This window comes from Danio rerio, chromosome 3 (assembly GCF_052040795.2).
Source record: "Danio rerio strain M-AB ecotype USA chromosome 3, GRCz13ab, whole genome shotgun sequence".
Lineage (NCBI taxonomy): Eukaryota > Metazoa > Chordata > Actinopteri > Cypriniformes > Danionidae > Danio > Danio rerio.
The window spans coordinates 33,894,698-33,912,002 of NC_141023.1; the positions used below are offsets into that span (position 1 = coordinate 33,894,698).

General features: G+C 34.2%; 1 protein-coding gene across 8 annotated transcripts in view; it reads right to left on the reverse strand.

Moving 5' to 3' along the window:
* tnrc6c1 (trinucleotide repeat containing adaptor 6C1) overlaps positions 1–17,305 on the reverse strand; it is a 77,778-nt gene that overhangs the window by 59,721 nt on the left and 752 nt on the right. For all 8 annotated transcript variants that reach the window (XM_087244765.1, XM_087244764.1, XM_087244761.1 and 5 more), the window contains exons 2-3: positions 6,800–6,902; positions 3,332–3,353 (exon numbers count right to left, since the gene is read on the reverse strand). In XM_087244765.1, coding sequence (XP_087100891.1) covers positions 3,332–3,353; positions 6,800–6,862 — 85 coding nt within the window. In that variant the 5' untranslated portion in view covers positions 6,863–6,902. The remainder of the gene's footprint in view (positions 1–3,331; positions 3,354–6,799; positions 6,903–17,305) is intronic.

Genomic DNA, 17,305 nt, shown 5'->3' on the forward strand with positions numbered 1-17,305 from the left:
GCCCCTCTCCCATCTGCCCCACAACAGCCCTGAAAAAGCCCTTTCTGACAGCTAAAATTTACTGCCTCATCTCAGACCTCTCTCAATGAAGGTGCCGCGAGCTGTCCTATATGTGAGGAGTCCCGAAACAAACACGTCAGTGCTGCACACCTTCCTTCCTCTACTGTACCTTCCTGTTATTTATATAGAGTCTAAATCTACTCCGGAACACTGATTTAGCCAAGATCTATTACTGGTCAGACTGCCTTTGAAAGAACTGAAGAGTATAGTAGGGAACGTTTAGTAAAATGGTAATGCTTGTTAATGCGTCTCCAAAGTACTGGCTACCCTGCAAACAGCATTCATGTGCCAATTTAATTGTTTTGAACTAAAAAAAAAAAAAATAAATAAAAAAATAAAATATATATATATATATATATATATATATATATATATATATATATATATATATATATATATATATATATATATATATAGTATAATATTTGTACTTTTTTAAAGCATGATTGTCTACAAAATTTGCTTAATAAATTAACATTTAAAATGATAACTGTTTTATTTGTTAACAAAAAACAAATAAAAACATATATTTAAAAATATAACCTCTCTATCTTTTTCCATGTGGATATTACACATTTTATTTTACTATAGTTTAACTATTTAACTTTAATTTATACTGAAGAAAGTGCAAAAATAAAACAAACCATATGATATTATATTTACAAACATAAAATGGAGTAAAATTATATGAAATATGCAAAAACAAGAAGTAATCTCTCATTTTAAAGTCTCTAATTTAGGTCAAATAATTCATTTAAATACTGCATACCTTGAGTTTTAAAAGCAATGTTACTAAGACGGAATTATCTTGATGTACACTGTAAAAGATACAGTGTTCCACACAATTCATTCTTGTTGTCCCAACACAAATCGATTAAGGCACCGTTTATACTTATCAGGGCTCAACAATAAGGACTGCGCGATGGCCCAGGGAAAGCATGTGAGATGCTTGGGACAGTAGACAGGATTGTTACTGGCCCGATCGGGGCACTGTTGCCTTGTCACTAAAGTTCAATTTACCTGTGACTATTTGTCATTTGTGTGCAAATACGGTCTTAGAATCGAGAAACAGTTTGTGTTTTCAAGCCCTCAAACGCTATCTTCTCGGTTCCCCTTATCTGATTGGATCTTGTGAGCACGTTATTTTTTTTCATATCAACCAGTACAGCGAAGAGACAGCAACATGGCGACAACATTAAAAGATGATCCTAAAGGAAAACATTTATTTCTAACGTCTTGGAAGCTGACATTGACGAGTGTACACCACGACTAAAAAAATGAAGTGATGTTTTGTTCAGTTTGCCATCAGTTTGGCAGGTCAGCCATCTTTTGTTTCAAAACACTTTGAATTTTGCTCATTATACATTAATTAACATCTTTTAAATATTTAAATTCTAGATTTACAAAAATTGACACCTTTTTTTAATTTGTGGCTAAGAAATAGCTATTCACTTTTTTTTTTTTTTTTGGTGGGGCCAGTAAAAATTTTGACAGGGCAAGTAAAAATCGGAACCACTGGTCCAATTGGGCCAGTAGAAAAAATCCTTAGCGTTGAACCCTGCTAATACATTTTTGTTTTAAAACGCATATGTTTTGCTACAGTTACGCCTTCTGTCCACACTACCCCAAAGCTTACAAGCACCGAAAACTGAGCTTTTTGAAAATGCTGAAGAGGCCGTTTTCATTTTAAAACACTGCTGCTCCGTGTTAGTGTGGATGGGGGAAAACTGAGACATCTGAAAAGGAAGGCGTAAGTGCAGACATTCACCTATCAGATTAGGGCTTTTTTCTCAATATTAAGTAGCCTACACATAGTTCAGTCTTGCATCCTATCTTTAAGTTCAGACTTCGCAAGTTTGATATTGAAAACAAACTCCAGAGGGCACGTCAGGTAAATCTTTAAAGGGAACAGTGTAGCTACTTTATAACATCATTCATATCACCCTGTCTGCATTGTTTCACTATCTTTACAATATAATTAAAACATGAAGGAACTAACATTGTAACTAACACAAGAAACTGCCTATTTTTATTTTGTTATTAACTTAACAGACACTAAAAATGTTAAGGCATTGTGTATTTATATATTACTACATATTTATATGACCGTCATCTTTTACGCATTTTTATAACAAAACAGAGCCTATAACATAACTGCTTCCTTTTCATTTTCAGTGAAAAATATGAACCATACCCTCTCTTTTGCTGAATATCAGTTTTTATACATAATTAATATATTAACTTATCTTTGTGCTTAGCCAAAACGTGTTATCTGAGAAAATGTAATAGATTTAAAAGACCAAAGAGTCATTAGAAATAGACAAAATGAATTAAATATCACATTTAACAACTATAGTGATGAAATCCATCAGAAGATCTTTGGTGGACTGTCCGACCTGCGCTGCTCTCTTCTGGGGAGGTGCCTGCAGAGCACCTGATGACTGCCTGGAGCTCAGATGGTATAATGTGGACGGAGAGCTGTTCAGAAACGCTGGGTGAAACGCCAATGTGGACACGGAGTGTTTTCCTTCTAAAACGCCGTTTCAAAACTAAAACGTATTAGTGTAAACTTGGCCTAAGTTAACAACAAATTGAAGTGGATTGAACAAAAAAAATTTAGTTTTACCAAAAAAAAAAAAACAAGAACCACAAGCTGTTATTTCAGCTCACTTTAAATAAGAAGTTTGAACAAACAACACAATCATATTAACCCTATTAGCAGACAAATCGATCTATCGCAAAAAACTAAACAAAAGGACTAAAGGCCAAAAGTATCCATCATTGAAGAAACAACAAATTGCATTTCAGAGTCTTAACAAATTTCCATAATAAATAAAGACTAAAGAGTGAACAAATTATATGTAGTGTTTCATACTAAATGCCTTATTTGCAAATAATTCATTAAACAAGTAATCCTGAGGCCAGTTACAACTTCTCAATAGCATTCAAATGTTTGAAAGCACAAATATTTGAATAATCCTTCAGCAATTTCCACACGGGGTCAGTTTGTCTCTGTTGTGCTGTCATGTACCAGTCATTCAATTTGCCCACATAAATAACTCATCAGCATCTGATCAAATGCACTGCATTCGAACATGAAACTGCAATTACATCAAATGATATAATACTTGTATTAAGTCGGACTTTTCATCTCTTTTTTGGTACTCTCACATGATAAAGAAGCAACTTAAGCGACGTTTAAGATGTGGAACATTTTCACTTAAAAGGTAAAGCTTCGTGCCTTAAAGATGCAAAGAGAATCATAACTGACCTTTGGTTTTCTGTTCAGTAGCCTGTAAAGAAAAAAGAAAAAGTAAATTCAGAGGTGAACAATTTCACGTTATGCGTATAAATGCTTTATAACGTCAACGACAACCAAACTGGAACAACAAAAACCACTTGTGGACAGCATATCTCTGAATATATTAGATTATTATAATACATATCTGCTTCATGTTCAAAATTATTCCACACAGAGATGCTGTGAAACCAAATAGTAGCAGTGCTCTTGTAATTTCATAAAGTGTGTTTTCAGATCATTAAATTAAAGAAAACTGTTTAGATTACTTAAAGAACTACTTAAAATGTGATAGGATTAAAGTAACACTCTCTTTATTAAACACTCAATTCCAATAGCACAACACCTATGGTCAAAAGCGTAAAATTTAACACAGATAGAACCAAGGGTGAAGATTTGATTTTGGTGGGGACGAAATTTCTTTGGGGTGTTTATATGAGCACAATTAAAATGCACAGGGAAAGCCTTTGTGTATATGAAGAAATTAATTTTATGTAACTTGATTTGGGGAAGGTTTAGTTAAATTTCAATTTTTGCAGGAAATATTCATAAAATGTGAAGACAACTATCATACCATCTAAGCCTATTCTATGAATTCAAAAATAACAAACTAAAAACATAAGAGGTGTAACGGATCGCATTCAGACCATGTTACACTGTTTGGCATAGTGTTGTTGCGATACCAATAATTAATCTTTAGATGCTATACCAGCTGAAGTATCACGACGATACCAAGTAGTATTGCGATACTGTAATTCCTAGCTCAAATTATAAAGACAATTGTCAGAAATACTATATTTTATGTTATAATATAGGCATACTTGAATATAATTAATAATTTCCTTAAGGCCAAACAGTATTATTTGCATCTCACTTCATCTAAAATGTATACATGACCAATAAAAATACATTAAAATAAAGATACAAATTATACCAAATCAAATTTCTACAACCTTTTTACATTTTTCCAACAAAATTAGGCTATATGAAGTGGTCAAAAATTCAATGTTTCAATGTTTCCTTTTGCTATTTTGGCTATTTCATCTATTTTGTTTTATCAGGTAACAATCCAAAGTAATTCAAAATTTAACTTTGTGAGTGGTTCTTTTAAAGAGATTGTTGCGGTTGTTGTAAATCATATTAACAGGAACAGAAATGAACCGATTCAAATGTGCTTTTGAACTAAAGCAATAGGCTAACATAAAAGGTGTAAATTCGACACAGTTTTGCAACCTTAAAGGGTTTTACAGACTATTAAAATAAAATGGTTGATTGTTGCACAATTGTGTGAACATTTTAGTGACTTGGAACAATCTGCAAAACACAGTTGCAGTTCAAAGACTTGATTTCTCTACATGCTTTTAAAAAGACTATAAAAGATTGAGAAGTTGAAACACAGGTTTGTAGATGTTTTGAATAGTTTGTCAGTGTGATTCATGTTAACTAAATTGTTTTTTGTTTGTTGTCTGTTGGACTCATGTGACTTGTGTACTGTCTTATCTTGGCCAGGATGCTCTTGTAAAAGAGATTTTTAACCTCAATGTGTCTTTCCTGGTAAAATAAAGGTTATAATAATAATTATAACTTTTCCACATGCAACATCTATTGTAGATAACCCATTAACGCCGATACTACCGTTTACAAACTACAGTGGCACCACCAGTATTTTGGAGCCATAGTATCACAATACTACCATAGTATTGGTAAACTATGCAACCCTATTTGGCATGCAAGTGACTTGCAGGCCATGGATTAATATCTTTTTTTAAACTTGTAGATTTATTACTTGTAGACATCTTGGCTTTGCTATAAAATATAGCCTAATAATGATGACGGAAGAAGTTATGGTGATTTAAATGTTTTCTTAGGTTATCAAAAGTGTTTTCTGTCACTACTCGTTTAGCCTGCATTAATACATTCCATGTAATGATGCACAATTAATCACTAAAAGTTCAGGATCTTAATACAAACACCTATGTAACAAATAGTTTTAATGGTCATGATTTGCATACAGTGTGCTTGTTAATTCTTCAAATCTGTTATTAAATCATTAATTGAAAATAAGGCCCAAAAAATGATGTGTTGTCGTACAAGATTATGTTAAATCGATACATTTAGCATTATAAGCACGATCATTGTTGACAGAACTGAATATATTTATTTATTTATTTAGCTGGTTATTTCCTGATTTCTAAAATTAATTAATCTTCTCCCCTTATTGCTGATCCGAAAAAAGGTCTGATCCATCAGATTTGTGATCCATTACTCCACTAAAAACATAATAAATATTTATAAGGGAAAAAGTACAAATATAGATTCAAACTTATACCATTAGTTGGGTTCAGAGTGAATGTTTTGGAAGAAAAGAAATAGCATTTTTTACTTACTTATCATCCGTCAATATGAAATATCAAATAAACAGTAGCTGTTCATCACACTCTTATGCACTGCACTGCTAATCCATATTTTCTTTTAAAAATAAGCATACATTTGCCAAGAGTACTTCACACACTGCAATCATTGCCTGCTTTTTCTACATCCTCTAAAAACAAGTGTTTCTTGTGAAAGAAAGCAAAATTCACATCTCAGACCTCAGAATGCATCTGAACAGAACCAGACATTTTTTAGGCATGCATGGGACAATAACCGTTTTCAAGGTCAACCGCGCTTTGGAAAAGTCAAGGTTTTATAAAGGCCAACATTTGCTGTTATACCATTCCAACGGTATATACAAGTTTGTTTTTTTAGGGGGGTTTATGTGTTTTTTACCACTATTTTGTTATGTTTGTTAGGTGAACAGTATCTCCGGCAGAAAAGAAACCTCCACATCAAAAGCTAGAGTCACAAAATATTTTAAATGTTTCTTAAAATACAATATATTGTGTTCAGTGGGGAAAATAGTTGTTGTTTTTTACACAGACTATTAAAAATAAAAAAATAAAAATAATATATATATATATATATATATATATATATATATATATATATATATATATATATATATATATATATATATATATATGTATCTCATAGAGAAGTAATTACAATACCGTGAAACTGTGATATTTTTATTCAAGGTTATCATAGTCAGAATCTTTCCAAATATATTCTAAGTTATATGTAGTGTCAAGACCTGCTAATAATCTGCATTCAAAACCACAATTGCCTGATTTAAAAAAAATAAATAAATAACAAAAATCATGGCAAAACATTACTTTTAGCTAATTTACTGACTTGATAGCTTCACAATGACATACAACACTCCACAGGCAGACACTAAACAGGTTGTCTCCAGCTTGGTACCTGCGGTTTATACTGGTAAAGATGTCTCGGAAGCTTATGACAGACTCAGTAAGGTGTCTGTTAAGCGGCTTTTATACGGTGGACGCCAGCAAACAATTCTATGTGGAAGCTTATGGATCAAAGGAAAGAAAAGTATACCTTTTTCTGAGCAGCTTCCTTCTTTTTCTTTTCTTCTTGCTTTTTCTTTTTCTTTTCTTCCATCAAATGGTTCTCCTCTTGTGTGATGTGTTTTGTCCCAAGGCTGAGAAAAGAATATCAGCTGTGTGTTACATTGGTTCCTTTAAAGTTTAAACAAACATACATATATACTGTTGACAGAGCAACTCCAAAACCCATAGTCATTCATTCAATATAAGCTTCAATTTTTATTACATTCAAATAAGATGTAATTGATTAAATAACTGGTTCATTAATGACTGATTAATATCTATTGAGCCATACTACCTGGCTGGAAATTAATTATCAAGAAATAACTAAAATGACACACGATAATCAAGACCAGATTTCTACAATACCAGTTTTGTAGTGTTTTTAAAAGAAGTCTTCTATATTCACAAAGGCTGCATTTATGAAATAATACAAGGGCAATGATATTTTTTTCTTTTTTTAAAAATAAAAATCAATATTAAATTGCAATATTTCTGTGATTATTTGCATTCTTATACGCAAAATTTAACACTGAATTAAAAAGTAGTGTTGTGTATTGCTCACTGTTATTTTAAACATTTTGGTATGAACAAAAGTGCAACGATACTTTAAACAACTGAGGTGTTTTATAGTATTCCCTTTAACAGATAAAATATATTTTTACTCTAAAACATTCATGCAACCTAATTAAATATAAAACCAATTTTTTGCCACTACCAGGGATTAGACCTGCACAATATTGGAAAAATCTAGCATTACAATATTTTTTTTTATTTTGTGATATAAATTGCAATATGAATACAATTTCACCAGAAATCTTAATATCTCTATTTGCAAAGAAGTTATCATGTTAGATCGATTGGGATGATTCTGCAGTGGCAGTGTATCTACAAAAAAATCTATAACCTATTTAAACAATCTATAAACTTTTGGGGTCCTCCGACACATTTTTCGATATGGTCTGTGTTATTTGCAGTGCAGTTCTGTATTTGCATGTGTTGTATTCTCATGCATAACTATTTATAAATACAATCAAGAAAAGATACAGTTGAAAAATTGTTTTATCGTTTACAGAGTCTAACGTAATTCAAGTACAGTAACTGAATGATAAAAATCTAAATAATTCAGTAAATTCAATTCTTGTTAAAGTAACAAATGGTACAATTGAATGCCTTTTATGTCATTACACAATCACAGGCATAAAAAACACATGCAAATGATGAATTATAATAGAAACTTAACATTGCATATCCTGCGATGGGACTATTGAGAAGGATCACATTGTGATATCAATGCTGAAATGCTGAAAGCCAGCTGAATTCAGTGATAATAAGATCAGATTAGATTCAACTTTATTGTCATTACACATGTACACGTACAAGGCAACGAAATACAGTTTAGGTCTAACCAGCAGTGCAATAGCAGCAAGTGCAGGATACAGGTATAAGTTGTGAATTCGGTGTTTATCACATCAATAGTTCTCAGTTCCTGTCCTCCCACCACACTGTTCTCAGATAACCATTTCAATAGTTGAGAGGTTATTGCCTCAATTGTGTCTTCTGCACAGTTATTCAACTCCAGCAGAAAATTAACATCTCACAAGTAAACTAGAATGACTGACGTGGTGCTCTACGTTTGGTGTAAACCCAGCGTTAAGCCTATTTCAAATGTTCTCATTGGTTGGGATGAGTGATGATGATGATTGCATCCATCCATCTATCCATCTAACATCCATCCATCATCCAACCCAAGCCAGAACTGTTAAACATCGCACTGTGACTAATTGTTTGTTTTTAGGTATTTTTAGAACCACTAAGCAATGAAATGCTTTAAAATAATAAAAAAATACCCATTGACATGAGATAAAATAATTGTCAGCATTTATTCATTAATGGATTAACATACTAATAATAATGCATTAATTTGTCCAGCCATAAAAAATGAAAATGATTTCATTTTAATACATTTAAATGTATGTCTTACAATGTTCAAGCTAAATTTTCAGCAGTCATAAGTTGAGTGTGACATGACTGATCATGTGCAATACACTTATTATTATGAATTTTAAAGCACTTTTCTTTATGCTCCTAGAGTTGTTTGATAAGTAGAAAGTTTTAAGAACCATAATTTACTCTAAAGTAGAAATATGTATTTTAAATGTCTAAAGTTTTTTGATCCATTTAAGACATCCTTACTGAATAGTAAAATTTGAACACTAAAAAAAAACAAACTATATATCATATGCATGACGATGAAGAAAGGAAACTTGTGTAATCAACCTAGTGTGGCTTTTCAGACTAAAACAAAGTCTGCTTTCCCACCAATAACAGAGACAGAGCAACAAAAGCTAAAACACATGAACAGAGGACATGCTCTCCCCTACTAGACTAAACAATGCAAAAGATACAGTGTCCAATCACTGATTTCAACTATAGGCTTGCAAACATTCAGCAAAACGGAACCAAGTTAAACGTTCTGGTCCCATCTGTGAGCAAAGTTCAGTAATCTAAGAGTTGGCCTGGATGTCTGTGCTAAATAAACAATAACTAGAAAAGAATGTTAACAAGAAATTCATAGGGGGAAAAAAGATGTGCTGGAAATTCAGAGGGACCCTCTTTTTTGAGGAATGAAAACACTGACTTTGAACTTTGTTCCTAGTATGCCACCTGTTTTCAGTCAACTCTGCCTGTGTGGATGAATCAGAGATAAACAAATCTGACGTGAACCAGATGCACCAAAGCTAGTTTGATGAAAGCCATGTTGAGAAATCATTAATTGCTATTTTAAACTAAGGATGCACAATGCATTATTACCATACTGATGGTCAGCTGATATCGACTGATAGATACATACATACCATTCATATGTTTAATATCTGAAAGTCTCTTATTTTGTATGTATTTGCTTGAAAACAAAATCAAGATCATTATGTGAATAATTTTTAAAGTTCAATGTGTTTCCCATTTTAATAAATTAATTTGTTTTCAATTCATTTCAAAATGATATTTGGAATTTATAAATGTTATAAATGTATACCTGTTGCGTTGTCGTCAATATTATTCATATATTGACTTGTTGTGTGTGTAAATATTTGTGATGATCTGTTATCCCTTTAATTGCCTGCTCTACCCAATGGTTTACCATATTTTGACTGTTTTAAATAATGACGGTTAAAGTCATTTAAAGAATAATGGTTTACTTTGTTGATTGCTTTGTTTACCAACTAATAGGATTTGCATTGTAAACATTAAATAAAATTTACAAACGTGTTACTTTTTGTTTAACATTTAAGGTTTTTAGTTACAATATACCCCCAATAATTCCACATAAACCCACAGATTTTTATAATATTCTGTGCAGAAATAGCAAAAAACATCAGCAGATTCTGTCTGGCCTTAGTTATTGGCAATTAGCTTAAATACAATATATCACCAGTATCTTAAACATCTCATTTCATATGAACCAGTGTGTGAATAACCTTTGATGATCAAGGGAAGAATAAATATGTTACAATACACATCCCACAACATAACAATCTTTACTCCTATAGTCTTACAAATATATCTGTATTTATAAATGACTTGGTCCAAGTCTCAGTCAGTGTGACGTATAGCGTAGGAAACAGCGGTAGGTGGAGGAAGGGAGCAAGCTGAAGAGGAAGGGAGATGCGCTGGTGGAGGGGGAGGGAGAGGGGCAAGACGCTCACTGGGCACAGAGCCAAAATATGTCAGCCCCGCAAGACAAACAAGAGAGCCGAGAGCCCTGGGGAACCTGCTGGCTATAGCAACAGCAGCCTACCGAGCAAGAAATCTGCAGCCCCTCCATCCGACACAACCACGCGTTAGAAACCCATAACTTCCGAGCCATTTGAGAAGAACAGACGTGACATGCCAGTAAACCCCTGGATAACACGAAAATCTCCTTTAGTCACCCAGCCTCTCTCAACAAATAACAGACAAAAGACGTGGCAGGAGAGCCTTTAGAGTCTGATTTTATTTCTGCAGGCGACTACACAGTGTGCTGCGAAATCCTGCTTTATGAGTTCCAGACGTAAGGCAGGCATCTTTTTTAATATATCTGAAGGAACCTTCCTACCAGACTCTAAGAGCCAATGAACAACAGCAAAAGGTGATTTTTATATGTTGGGTTCATGGCGGGGGAAACGGCAGCTAAAAATAGCTTTTTGGCGGATTGACTCGCTGTCATAGCAGTCTGATGACTTTCATCTTCCTGCAAAGTCACTAATGAAAGCACTTTCACAAGCTCTGCTGACAATTTATTGCCCTAATAGATCACACAAATGCCTTCCATAAAGACCCCTGTCATTATACTCAAATCACGTTGGTCTTTCAGCAATCGCACATTTGTCTCAATAAAATGCAAAACATCCAACAGTTCAGCACGCTAATGGACTTAGCATAAGAGGAAACTCATGTAAGGGGGGGCTAAATTGAGAGTGATCAGTTTTGAGGTTATTAGTGATGCATCAAGGGAGAAAAAGTTGTCAAGTGAATTTTAGCGAGATTAGAAGAAACCCTGTAATCAGCAGCGGCTTTTAACTTTTAACTTTCAACTATATGCTGGACCTGTGAGAGGTTAAAAGGAAAGGTCACCAAAAAACACTCACATCTATGACATTTTATGGAACACACACACACACACACACACACACACACACAGAAAAAAAGATATTTTAGCATATTTTCTTTTTGAAGACTAAATGAAAGCAAGAGGGGTCCAAACTGAAACTGTCCTTTTACGGCTGAAAGAGACCACAGAGGTGGCAATGAAATGTTTACAACATATTCTCTGACCATCTGATGCATAAAGTACACAAAACGGCTGTACAATAATACTTGACATTAATATACAATAGGGCTGGGCTGATAAACAATATTGAATCGCGATAACATTTATGCGAAGAACAAAAACAGGTTCTGGACTTTTTACTATATGCTGATCTAAGGGTGCTTTCACACATGCCTTATTTAGTTCGATTGAATCGCACTAGAGTTCGTTTCCCCTTTTGGTACGGTTCGTTTGGGCAGGTGAGAATGCAGCAATCGTACTCGAGTGTGCACCAAAAGCAGACCAAATAAGCGTACCGAGACCTGCTTGAAGAGGTGGTCTTGGTACGCTTTCAAACGAACCCTGGAGCGGTTCGTTTGTGGTAAGAATTTGATTCGTACTAAAACAGATCCAACCGCAAAACAAAGTACTGCACGTTTTGGACTAATTCAGCTGCCGTAGGCCAATGCGCTGTGCATTATGGGATATGGAGGAAAAATATTTGTTGACAGCGCTTTACCAACAGAGAGAGAGGGAGGGGAAAACATTACCTGATGGATCGTTGTTAATATTTCCGCAAGATGACCATGTCGCAGTTTAGCTAAATTAATTCACGTCTCCTCCTGAAGTGACGAGTCATTTTCGTAATGTATAGTTTGTCTAAAGCAGGGATACAATCAGCCAGCACAGTCGTCCCTCCAGAGTAAAAGGTTTTTGTTTACCTGCGGGAGTTTATTGGCATTTTTCCGCACGTGAATTCTGACCAATCAATAAGCAGGTAAGGAAATATGTTCAACAACATCTGGCCAATGAGAGATGTGGATTTTGTCAGATGACTGCATTTTGGTTCGTTTAAACTGGTTCGGACCAAAGCCAGCAGTGTGGTGTGAAAACGACCCAAAGACGGCAGAAGATGCAACAATGTATCATTTATTACTCTTGGTCCGGACCAAATGAAGCGAACTACAGATGTGAAAGCACCCTAAGAGCCAATCACACAGCAAAATGTGCATCAATAGGAATCTAAACGCGTGTTGATATTAGAGATGTATCCAACTTTCGGCCACCGAAAATTTATCAGCCGAAAATATGTTAGGCCATTCAATGGACACTCTAATTATTGTGGCTTCAGCCATTGTTGGGGTACTCTTAAATCTGGAAGCATTAACAACTTTTATCGAAATATATATCGTCATTGTTCCATATGCAAAATAATTATCGAGATCCCCGGCCCTAATGCACAACATATTTAGCAAAAATCTATTATTTTATTTATCAAGGATGCTTTTCTCACTTAAAAATAAAACTCATTGTCAACGACAATAGCTTAGTGGTTAAGTGTGCTGACATATAGCACCAAGGTGCTCGCCGCGACCCGAGTTCAATTCCACGCTCGAGGTCCTTTGCAGATCCCTCCCCTCTCTCTGGTCCCCATGATTTTCTATCAATTCTCTACACTGTTCTATCCATTAAAGGTTAAAACCCCTAATAGTATTTATAAAAAAAATTTAATAAATAAAATAGATCCATCCTTTAACATCCATTAAAATGTTCAAATTCATATAGGTTCTATATCATATTTATTAGCCCCCGTTTATTTTTTTTTCCCAATTTCTGTTTAACGGAGAGAAGATTTTTCAACACATTTCCAAACACAATAGTTTTAATAACTCATTCATTTCTAATAACTGATTTATTTTATCTTTGCTATAATGACAGTAAATAATATTTGACTAGATATTTTTCGAGACAATACTATACAGCTTAAAGTGACATTTAAAGGTTTAACTAAGTTAATTAGGTTAACTAGGCAGTAAATAGGCAGTAATTAGGCATGTTATTGTATAACGATGGTTTGTTCTGTAGACTATCGAAAAAAATAGCTTAAAGAGGCTAATAATTTTGACCTTTAAAACTGCTTTTATTCTAGTCAAAATAAAACAAATAAGGCTTTCTCCAGAAAAAAATATATATTATCAGACATACTGTGAAAATGTCCTTGCTCTGTTAAACATCAAAAATGCATTCTTCATTTAAAACAATGTTTATTAAACCAAGAAAATTAAGATCTAATTAATGACGGTTTGTTTAAGGAACCAAACGTTTGGGACCATTTAAAAAAATGTATTTCAATAAAATGTGACAGTAAAGACTTTAAACAATAAAAACAAGTAAACACTGTTTAAAACTTTCTGCTCATTAATGAACATTTCAAAATTAATAAAATAAATAAAAAGGAGATGGTAAAAAATTCTTAAATCTAAATGATCTAAAAAATGATCATATGACAATAAAGACAAATGCTGCAAATTCAGCTTAAAGTGTGCATTCAAAAGTTCCTTAAACCTATAATATTACACACATGAACATTTAATATCATTAATATCATCACTGCATGGGCATTAAGTTTGTTTAAATAACTGCAGCCTTGGCCAGCATAAAATATTTATTTCAAAATCATAAAAATGCTTCTGGCTTTGAAAATCAATAGTAGCTACTTTTGGAATGATGACTTTTACAATGATTGCAAAGTCTAAACACATTTCAACAGTTCAAGGAGACTGTCATGAGAGCTTATTCAGAATAATATTTATTTGTGCCAATCTATTATTGTGGGATACTTTTTTTACACAGATTTACCCACCCTGAAATACCACAGACTGTGGCTAGCTTTACATGTCAAAGCGTTTCTTCCTGCCTAAGTGGGCGGCTGCTGGCCAAAATAAATAAGCCACAAATACTTTAAATACCACAAACATGAAAGTTGCAGATTGACGATCAAACTACTACGATACATTAAGCAACTCTTAAATGCTCCATGAGCCAATAGACATATAGTTTCCATTTCCAACCCGTGTGAAAATTAAGATGTATGAAGTTAAGACATCCCGATAGGCTTGATTGACAAGAAAGTCTATGCTCCATAACTGCAACGAAGGACTACCATTTTGCATGCAACTTGCAGGTGAAATGTGGCAATCTGCAAATAAAACATGTCTTCTTAAAAGGTTAATGAATTCAGAGAACTGCTACACTGTGTCTCAGAATGACGAACTTGCCCTTGTAAGACCCATCTGAACGGCCCTCTGGTCTGCGGTTTTCAACCAATCCAACAAGAATGTAATGCCTATGCCAAAAACACATCCTGAAAGTTCAAAACATTAACCTCCTTAAATCAGACCTGCGAGAATGAAGAAGAAAACAGAACAGAAAACAGAATTCTGGAGACTACCTGTAGAAAAACAAAAGACTATCATTTCTGTAACTTTAGATTTCGAAGAAAGAAACATCTCTGAATTATTATTTTCCACAATTAAAAACTTTTCCAGTAAGCATCGGATAAAAAGATCCAGGCGCAATCTTCAGTACAGATTGGCATAAACAAAATGATTGAATTTGACTGTAGATATTAAACTTGACAAGACATAAAGGTTTTCAAAAACCTCTGTGCAAATAAAAAAAATATGATCAATAATAAACTATTGGCATTGATGGTTTTATAAACAATATTTATCAACGAAAGACTGGGGAAAAAAAACTTTTTACATTTTTTTTTTAGATTTTTTATTAATTTTTTGGTTTTTCACACCACAAGCATAAAAAAACAGTTTTCATTCAAATTTTGTTTAGGGAGCCTAAAAAAAGAAGTAGGCAGCGTTTCCATTCAATGAGTTAAAGAGAACAAAATCGACACTTCCTGATTAACTAAAATCGATAAACGAGTTTCCACACATTTTTTGCGCATGTTTTCTTTTCGAATATAAACTTTATCCTACTTAGTTATGTGCATATGTTTTTTAACCGCATTTTCAAAACTTTTGCGCATCCTTGCGTTTTCATCACTTTTTTATGTGCATATACAAAATGTGTAAATAGGTGGATGCAAACATAGCTAATGTAAAAAACACTTTTTGCCTGTACACTTAGCATAAAAGATAAACCACTGGTTAAACAAAAAAACTAATGAAAACAAAATAATTTCAAGATAATTTATAAAGAATGTAAAACCCGATAAGAGATTCATTCAGCAAAATATGTCAACAGTGAATGTTTCCTTTAGCGTAGACTGATACTGGAAGCTCAGACGGGATCCTCTATTGTGGCTTTAAATACAGATCCTGAAGTGAATCTTACATGTGCGAATGTACACTTGCAAATGTAAAATGTTTTTACCAGAAAACTGCACATGCACAAAAGGAAAAGAAAATAACAGTTGTTTGCAGGATATACACAAAGAGATAAACAGTTGCAAGCTAATGCTGCCTTCAAAGCAATTTGATAAATTGTGGCACAGTTTTACTTGAACAATACTCAACACTTTACCAACTGTGGTTTGGACAGAAGACACATTTCATTCATATTACAGTGACTCTATTTTTAAGGTTTTGGCTTTTTACAAAAACTAGTCTATCCTGACACTGACCTAAGAGATGCAATTAGTGGTTTGATCTGTGGTTATTATGGTCTTGCTCAAAATGCCACAGACACAATACAGGAACTTTTACACAGGAATCACACAGCAGACATGATCATTTCACTAGCAATAAATGACCAAACGTGAAGCCACACGGTGCAAATCCCTAGCCACAGTAATGCTGGTGAGGCTCCATAAGAACAAGCTGAGAGAGGCAATGTGACCTAAGCTTTATGGTAATCTGAGCATTAAGTGGCCTCTTTTTGTCTGACCCTTTTTCACTCTTGGAGAACACACAGCCCTTTTCAAAGGTCTGCCTCTGACAGGGGCCCCCTGACCCTGGGAGGGGAGCAGAAACTCTCCTTGCCAAATTAGCAACTGCACCACATGAACAGTCATGGGGACGTTTGACATTGGTGCTGTCCTCAGACGGAAAGCACGTTAGCGGGATCCTGCACTGAGGTGAAAACGTACGTAGCTACATTTGGGAGCACAGTATTGGTGAATATATTGGTGAATATAAATATATATACAGGCGGTGGACATCCAGTATTAATAAAGACTCTAGAAAAAGAAAATAAGCACTGACTACCATTCTCTGACAGCTTAAATTGTTTGACTTCTGTTTATTGTGAATTTCGTAGCAATAACAACAGGATGACGTAGTAACGTTAACTGACGTTTCGATGGAAACTTAGACACAGTCTCGTAATAATTACTAAACGCTAGTTTTATTTTATTTGATAAGCCTGAATCTTGCCGTCAATATCAAAATGACAGAGCCTCGAGCGCACAGTGAAGGGAGACGCGTTGGTCAGACATGCAAGGGTTATTTCTAATCCAAAGACCCATAAATATCACAATCACAGCAGTTCTTTCTCTATAAATTCGTCGCCCGGGGTTTGTCGTTAACGTTAGCGCGACTCTCCACAACAACAACATAACCTCAAACACCAGCGAGATATGCCTCCAAAACAACATTTTGAGCACCAAAAAGATGTGACGGGACTCCCAGCAAACACTGGATACATGTATTTACACAACACACAATCAAACTCTAGCGTTAACTAAACGCAATACACAAATCACAAGTCATATAGACAAACATTATGGATCTTGAGCAGGAATTGAATCCGATAGAAAATATGCTTATCCCGCATATCTGTTTAGAAAATGGGCCAATGTTGATTTACGGGGGAGTAAACATTTGCACACGTAAGCTATTTCCAGCCACCAAAACAAAAAGACCGCACGTTGTTAAAGATCCTGCGCGTATGCCTGCTTTTGGTGGTGTC